Source organism: Panthera pardus, unplaced genomic scaffold (genome assembly GCF_024362965.1).
Source record: "Panthera pardus isolate Hobbes unplaced genomic scaffold, ASM2436296v1 HiC_scaffold_7, whole genome shotgun sequence".
Taxonomy (NCBI): Eukaryota; Metazoa; Chordata; class Mammalia; order Carnivora; family Felidae; genus Panthera; species Panthera pardus.
Window position 1 is genome coordinate 23,552,408 of NW_026527002.1, and position 8,859 is coordinate 23,561,266.

Here is an 8,859-nt window from a genome sequence, read left to right on the forward strand (position 1 = left end):
TATTTTAATTTCATTGAAAGACAGAGCCATTTGCCTACGTTCATAATCATAGTGATTAAACATAATAGCTAGGTCCATTAACACATTTCTGCATATCAGTGAACATCTTGATGCTCTACCTGTATCAGGAAGTTTGTTCCTACAACCAAGAGTATAATCATTGTGGCAAATCTGTGTCAGGCTCATTTCTCGTACACTTTAATTGTATCTTCTTATTGTACAGTTTTTGTGAGTAATAGACATTAATGAACAGTTGTACCTAGTATGAGTGTTCCGTATTCAAGCATGCCTAAGCTTCTAATGAGAAATGCATCAACGCTCACTAGTGTATCTTCTGATCAGTAAGAGCCCCGATTTTTATTGTCTGTCCTTTGCTTTTGAGAAAGAACTCCTTTAGCTATTTGAGGTCCAACTGATTCTATATGCAGAATGCATTCCTTAGTGCAGGAGGATCTGATGCTTAATGAACAAAGAATTCCATTTCAATGAATTTAAATAAACACCAGTTAAGTACTATTAAAAATATTCAAGAAAACAATTTAGGCGATGTAAACAAACTTTATTTAACACTTCAAAAAGTGAACAGTCTCCCTCTGGAGAACTGCAAAATAGGGTAGAAGTCAGGATGCTTTTATAGGTTAAAATATAAAGAACAGGAATGAGGAAAAATAGAAAGTATCTGATTGGTTGGGGCCACAACACTCAACCTTGTTTGGCGTGAGCAGACCCAGAGTTGGCTTGGGGTGTGGGGATTGGCCGACTGGATATATTGTGTTTCTGGTCAAATGGAACATTTACAGCGATTCAAAAGTTATTGAAGTTCTGGTTTGTTGACATAGCACCCTAGGCAAAGGAGGCTCCATCTTGGGCTTAGAATGTTCTTCCTTTCTTTTCCTTCCTTCCTTCCTTCCTTCCTTCCTTCCTTCCTTCCTTCCTTCCCTCTATCTCTATCTATCTCTATCTCTATCTCTATCTCTCTGTCTCTATCTCTCTCTTTCTCTCTTTCAAGTTCTGATTGTTGACATAGCACTCCAGGCAAAGGAGGCTCTATTGTGGGCTTAGAATGTGTGCTTTTCTTTTTCTTTTTTCCTTTTCCTTTCCTTTATTTCTCTTCTTTTTTAGAGAGAGAGGGCACAAGTGAGTAAGGGGCAGAGAGACACAGACAGGGTGGGGGAGAGAGAGAGAAAAGCAGGGCTCACTTGGGGCTTGTGTTTTTCCCCAAAGCGGGGCATGAGCTCACCCGAAGCAGGGCTCACCTGAGACGGGACATGAGCTCACCTGATGTGGGACTCAAACTCACCAACTGCGAGATCATGACCTGAGCTGAAGTCAGATGCTTAACGACTGAGCCACCCAGGCACCTGAAAGTTATTTCAACAGTAACATAACAAATGTTTGATGAAAGAATAAGTTAAAATTGCTGGTAACATTGAGACTATTAAATGTAATAGTTACCTACTAGATGTCGAGAGTCTACCGCATGTTGGGGAGTTGACTGAAGTTCTCTACTTTGATAAAAACACTAAGAGGCAGGTATTATTCCCATTTTACAGACATGAAAACTCTCCTCACAGTGTACCAAAATGGACATGTGCTGTTTGGTGCTGGCACAGCCAATGAACAGGGGGACAACTCATAAGGAAGTGTGTAGCTGGTTCCATAAACTGGCATCTGAGAAAGTGGCATGGCTGAATTGAAGCCTTTTTATGCTTCTCTATTTGAACTAATATCCTCAATTCAGTTGACATGTTTGTCAAAGTGCACCAGCAAACTGTGTATGTCTAAGCATGCTGCTGGTCTGGGGAGACTGACAAAGAACCATGATTCAGTGCAATGGAGAGCTCAGGTTTTGCAGGGCACGGAGGGGTCAGGCAGTGTAGTGAACACGTAGGCCACATTAAAATTCCTGAAAACTTGTCTTTAAAAAAAAAAACAACAAAAGGTGGGGGGGTGCCTTGCTGACTTTAGTTGGTAGAGCATGTGACTCTTGATCTCAGGGTTATAAGTTCGAGCCTCACATTGGGTGTAGAGATTACTTAAAAATAAAATCTTTAAAAAAGTTAAAAATTAAGTAAAACTCCTGAAAGAGCAGGGTAGCAAGTAGGTTTACAGTGCTTCCTTTATAATTTACTCAGGTAGTCTTTAGAATGTCAACACAAATACAGGTAAATTGTTGATAGCTGGAGTGAGCCAATGGAAACTCAAAAATACAGTGTAGGGTCTTCTCTTTTGTGAAGGAAAATATAGATCTGATTATTAGAAAAAATGGGTTCTTTCTATACACAAAAATCCGAATGGAAGAAAACCAAATTGTAAAGTACGTAAATACTGGGAAATGACGTGGACAGTGAGAAATGAAAAATTATGCTGAGTCCCCCACATTACTTTGTATCATGACAAACAGATGTAGATAGCATCAAACCTTATTTTGGGCACAGATGCACTGCATTCTTTGCGGCTTTCTTGTGTTCAGATTACTTCCCAAATTCTTGCTTGGTCTCAGTGAACTGAGGAGTAAGAAACAGATCGAAGGGACACTTGTCTATCCTTTTAAATGTTCCATAGATTTGAATGTTTCTAACCTTTGCTTTTCTTTGGCCCAATTATCTGATGTAAAACTGTTTTCAAAATGCTAGGTCTAGCCCTTAAGGGATGGAGTCCACACCTGTTGGCTCTACAACAATGCTATGTGTGAGCATCTTTTTGGCTTTTATCAATCTCAGCAGCAGCTACGTGATTCCAGGTACTGGCTCCCGCGGTCAGAAGCTGTTGTTAGAACGTGCCCAGAACTGGAGAATTTTAGATGATCTTTGGCTTTTCACCTTTGCTTCTACTTTGACTGCACGGGACTATGATATTTGTCTATCAGATTCTTTTCTTCCAAATATGTGCCATCAATGGCAGGAATGTGACTTACATTCCTGAAATCAAAGACCTCTGTTGCTTTCCTTTGAACAAATATCATAATTCCATCAAATGCTTGATACAGTTCTCGATGTTTCATGAATGAGTTTGCTTGGGGCAAGGATGGGAATAAGAAAAGACTTGTACATCAATACTGTCATATCTTTTGCTGAGTCTATCTCTCCCTCCACATCTTCTCTCCAAAATTCTTGGCAAAGATTGATACACTATCATAGTAAGCGAACTGGCTTTACCAATCACTAGCCGAACAAAGGTTAGGCCCTCACTCTTGTGTTAATTCTAATACTTGACCTAAATCAGATTTGGGATTCAAGAGAATACTGAAGAAACTATATGGAACACTGCGATGAAGTATCAAAAGACCATTACAGTATCTGTCTAAATCTTTTAAGTCTTTTAGGCACAATGTGCAATTTCCAGGTTAATTCTTGAGATCAAGTTCAAGCACACACACACACACACACACACACAGAATTCATTTATGACATGCTTCTTACTCCAAAATACCATTTAAATGTGAAACTTTAGTTAATATTTTCTGAGGTTCAAAAATATCATAAATACCGGACTAAAAGTCATGAAACAGTAGAATATAAATTATTCAGAACTTTTAATAAACTTTACTATAGTTAAATCAACCAAGTGTCCTTAAGGAACTTATGAAAATGGGTTCATTCAACCCATACTGTTACTTTCATCATATTTTCTACTTTTTTATGGTTGATGAGGATGACAGTGTGGAGTAATGATAACCAACATATGAAATGAAATAGCACATTGAGAGTCAGATCTGGGACTAATATAATTTTTTTAACATTTTGGCAGGTAGCCTCAGGCAAGTCATTAACTGGAGAATTCTTTCCTAGGGATCTCATAAGAATCTAACGAGTCATTGACGTGAAAATTCTTTGTAAAGCCAATGTCTCACATCATACTGTACAGAAAATGGCATTTTAGTGTAGAGAAGGAACTCTGTTAAGTGTTCACCACTGAGGAAAGAACATAATCTGACCTATGGCATAACCTTTAAAAAGGGGCCTTTATAGTGGGATCTATTTTTTTTTAACTTTTAATGTTTATTTTTGAGAGTGCGGAAGAGAGCGAGTGAGCATGGGAGGGGCAGAGACAGAGAGACACAGAATCTGAAGCAGGCTCCAGGCTCTGAGCTATCAGCACAGAGACCAATGCGGGGTTCAAACTCACAGATCGCGAGATCATGACCTATGCCAAAGTCGGATGTTCAACCGACTGAGCCACCCAGTCGCCCCTCACTGTATTTTTTTTAATGCGTTTGAGACACTTAGAGAAATTAAAATTTTTTTCCTAGTTCCTCCAATTGGTAAAAGCTAACACAACAGTTATTATGCGCCAGGCACTGTACTAAGCACTTAACATGAATGAGCTCATTTCTCCTTCACAACCACGCTGCGAAGTGTGTGCTAAGTGCTACGGTTATGCCCATTTTACAAATGAGGAAACCAGGGTCTGGGCTTGAGAAAAATCCACAATTAATCATGACCGTAGCCAGAATTTTATCCATATCCATTCATTCAGCAGTAGTCATTTTATTCTGTATGTTTTGTTATTTGCTCCTACTCCCATAAATGAGACTCCTATAGAGGCTAGTACAGAACACTGAAGTACTTTTCAGTACTTTTGGGGTAAGAAGGAAATGCTGGACCACAAACCTGGGATCACGAAACTCAGCCTGGTGAACTGCTGGGTTCCTGTATTGGCGAAATATGCCACGTGTACAGCCACATAGTAAGTTGGAAAGAGGAGGCTACACAAGTTTCCGAAGCATGGGAGGAGGGCCGCGAGTTGCACTGAGCGTATGCCTGGGGAGCCTGCTTACCATAGCTCCCGAAATAGCTATTGCATTAAAAGGGCATGTAGAATATTTTCCAGATTTCCCAACCACAAAGACTTCACCCCAGCTTTGGCTTCGGCCATCAAAACTTGTGGTTTGGACATGAAACTGGAATCAATACTCTTTCTTGCACCCTGTACCTTTGCCGCCTGCTCCAAAACAGTGTGTTCTGTGTTCCATTCTTTTAAGATTTACTAGGAGATTAATCATTTAAGTTGATAAATCTGTTACAACTTAAGAGGCGATAACTTTACGCATTATTTATGTTGGGGTCTCCAATACCTTAGCCTTCAACAGGAGTGACTAATTTGGGAATTTAAGAGCACCACAGCAGCTCCCTGGGAAGCCGTTTTGGAGGTGGTCCTTTTATTATATACCTCATTGGCAGCTCGCGGTGCGTCAAGGCTGCCTAGACCAGCATCGGACGGCCTCAAAGGGAGCCCGGGGGCTGGAAACTCTAGTGGCAGTAAGCTTATTCAACTGCACAGTGTGCTTAAGCTTCCAGAAATGTGTCTAAACAGGGGCCACAGCGAAATATTAATTTATTTGGGGCACAATGATCCAAAAACTTTAATTGAAAAGTACCCAAGCAGGAGGGGGATTTACTCCAACTCTGGGTTTTCCTTAAAAACAGGAGCAGACATAAAACCCCAGATAAGGCCCTAATACAAATAATGAAGGCACTCAGCAGAAAAACGAATCTTATTTTACAAAATTATCTGAAACGCCCGGGAAGAAAAATATCACGGTATGAGTACCTCCTAACCATGTGGCTTCTCTGAGCATTTTACACCCCATTTCTATTGTTAATTTTTCAGATCTTTCTTTTAATACAACCACCATCAAAAAATTCCACATAATTTACTCACAAAGGAAACACACCTGCAACTTTATTAATAACCAACTTTTTTTTTTTATTAGAGCAGATACAGTTGTGAAAACTGTACATTATACATTTTGGTTTCAAGGATTATAAATAAAGGAACTCACAGGTAGGGAGTTCTTTTTCACAGCAAGAAACTTTAAATAAACAAGGTCATGTTTTATTAAGTACATTGGCAGACTTCATGTGCTGTCCAAAATGTAGAGTACAGTATAACAACCCATTAGAAAGAGCCTTTCATGTAAAATACAGCTGTGCACATTTTAGAAAAATACCAACAATTTGAGCTTTGTTTTTAAAAAAGCTTATAAATCATACACATATTTATAAATGGAACATGCTGACTTTATAAACATATCCTTTAGTTATCTGTTACCCATTATTTCCAAAGCATTACACGTTTTAAATAAACACTTAATAAGATTAAATATTTTGTTTTATTTTTTTAAAAAAATCCGCTTTCCCAGCATCAAGAGCTATGGGGTTAGGAAGGCGCAGTGAGAGTACGGAGACTGACAGGAGCTGAAACGTTTCTTGGCTAAAAAAACGTACTTCCTAAATTTAAAAGTCAAAGCAAAATGTAAAAAATAAATAAATATACAAGTTGTAATTTTCATTTGCTCTCTTTCTGCTTTCTTCTTTATTCCATATCGGTCACACCCAGGATTCTCAATATATTGCACTTCTGCAAGAAACACCACTGGGTTACTGCCCTGCAGGGGACAAAGCATTCAGTCCACACCTGTGCTAACCTGTGAATTGTCTCTTCTGCATTGAAAAGGTAGCAAACAAGGTAACAAGAATCTGATTAAACCATGCAGACTGTGAAAAATATTTAGGAATAGCTAGCTCCTTCTCCACGATGTAATGTCTTACAGAGATTTAAGATACCTTTCCTCCCCTGATTTCTTTTTAAATAATTATTTTTATAAAGACCACGTAGTGTCTCTAAGCATGCGTTTGAGTAATAAAGGATAAATTATAAAACAGCAAAAAAAAAAAAAATCAGATTATGTCAGAATAACAAAGGACTGCAAAAGACAAATATTTAAATAAAAACGTCTAAACCTTTAAAATGTGAAATAAAATTACGAAAGGACTTTGAAGGACACGAAAGGCATAAAATCGAGAAGCAGAGGTTTAACAAAGCTTTATGCTCTACCTGAATGTATTCAACAAAAATTTAAGTTGGAGGAAAAAAAAAAAGATTAGAGCAGTTATTAATAGCATCTTGCTTAACTTTCATGGGAATTAACATAGTCACTGACAAGATTTTATTTGGTTGTAAAGTACGTCAGCAATGAAACTGAATCCTTTAAACACCGATTACTGCAATCCATGCAACACTTTGACTATACTTCTTAGAATTCTGTTGTCTTTCAGCTTTTAAAATTTAGCACCTCCTAAGTGCATAAATAATTCATCTCGGTAATGTTAAAAATATTTCAATTTTTTTCTTAGGAAGGTATAATGCCTTCACATTGCTAAATTTTAAACAGCCTGTTACAGGTTTTGGAAGACTGCATGACATGAAAACAATGATGTATTGCTATCGAAATGAACACATCTTCTCTAGAATTGTGTCGTTTCTTTTCCTTGAGATGCAACAAGTTTGTTTCATCCAGCCGGGACCACACGTTGTAGAGGACTATACATCCTACTTCAATAAACGGCAAAAATGAACATAGTCGTGCACAAGCCAACGAAACGTTCTCTCCCAGAACATTCCAGGAGATGTTAAAGCAGCAGGTCACGGCATAAGACTGGTGAGTGATGCTGCTACCTATTTCTTCCAATGAGACAGGAGTGAGCATTGGAACCGTGGCCACAGCAACACAATCCTCCGACCGCATTCCTCGGGCAGTCGCTCGTTTCCCCAGCTCCCTACTAAAAACGTCCGATGGCAAAATAGTAAGGCAGCTGTTGACTTCCATCAAGAAAAAAAAAAAATGCAGCTCCATACATTTCCAGTTTAGTCACACTCTGCTAGGACAGATGGAGTAGCCAATGCCAAGAACTTCGCCGGATGGGGCTGCTTCAGCAGATTTTAAAAAAGAATGATTATTAAGTTTTGCTCTCCAACACGGCTGCTTGCTTCAGCTCCCAGAGGACCCCAAAGCCACAAAGCATTCCCAGGGGAACATGAACAGGTCCTCTGGCTGAATTTTCCAAGTGTCATCTCTTTCGCGATCCCATCCTAATTCCAAGCCTCCTTCCCTGAGTCTGAGTCTGACTGGGGTGTGCCATTTAAAGGGCTGATGACGCCACGGCAGGGAAGTGTGGGCTAACACCGCTAGTTGTCATGACTTCACTGAGGGGTCAAAACAGTTATATCATTAAGTAACTATGTTGAATCACATTCAGGCACAGCCAAAATGAAAGTGAAGGACAATATGCAGTTGTTAAAAAAAAAAAAAAATTGAATATGGGAAAAGAACGTTAGAAACGGATTTTTATGTAGAAATTAAGGCTATTCTTACCTTTCCTAATTCCAATCAAGTTAGAAAGTGAACAAAAAGAATGGCCAACCCGATATTCAACAGCATGACAAGGACAATCATGACTGAATTAGGGCCCTGGAAATGAACAGAACAAAACAAGGCATAACATTTCCATGTTAACATCAATATGTAAACTAGCTCATAAAATCGATTACCGAAAATACAAAAAAACTCAACCCCGTTGCAGTAAATATGGCATGAACAAATGACAACAGCTCCAAAAAGTATAAACTAAAAATAGCAAAGCCGTATTTAGATGGAGCCGTCTCTGCACTTTCACTATGAAATGACTCCAGTCTTGATTTAATCTAAGAAAATGACTTACAAATAATCTCAACATTCACCTCAAAACATTTGACAACAGTCTGGGTGAGAGAGAGTTTGCCACACTGGGGTCAGGAACTAATGGAAAGTGGGCATGACTTTTTGTTAAGGCATAATTTAGATGAGGAAGAATTGTTTCTTCATGAAGGCAGTTGGAAAGTAAGAATAAGATCTTTAGGATACTGAGGCCTCTCGGGAAAAATTTAGGAAAACTCAAAATGAGGGTCTCTCTTTTTCCTGGTCGTATTTTTCGACACCACCACATCCTTGAAGTAAAAATTGCGAGCGGGAAGTTGAACACTTGAAGAAATTATTTTACAGGTCTAATTCTTTACGTCTTTTCTCACAGCCACAAC

The 8,859-nt window shown here is 38.8% G+C and overlaps 1 protein-coding gene across 4 annotated transcripts in view; it reads right to left on the reverse strand.

Annotated features, from left to right (window-relative positions):
* Positions 1–5,684: 5,684 nt before the first annotated feature.
* Positions 5,685–8,859, reverse strand: part of JPH1 (junctophilin 1) — an 83,342-nt gene continuing 80,167 nt past the window's right edge. The window contains exons 5-6 of one of the 4 annotated variants that reach the window (XM_019453305.2): positions 8,159–8,254; positions 5,685–6,363 (exon numbers count right to left, since the gene is read on the reverse strand). In XM_019453305.2, coding sequence (XP_019308850.2) covers positions 8,174–8,254 — 81 coding nt within the window. In that variant the 3' untranslated portion in view covers positions 5,685–6,363; positions 8,159–8,173. Of the gene's footprint in view, positions 7,990–8,158; positions 8,255–8,859 lie in introns of all 4 variants that reach the window. The other 3 variants (XM_019453303.2, XM_019453304.2, XM_019453302.2) reach the window with 3 other exon arrangements.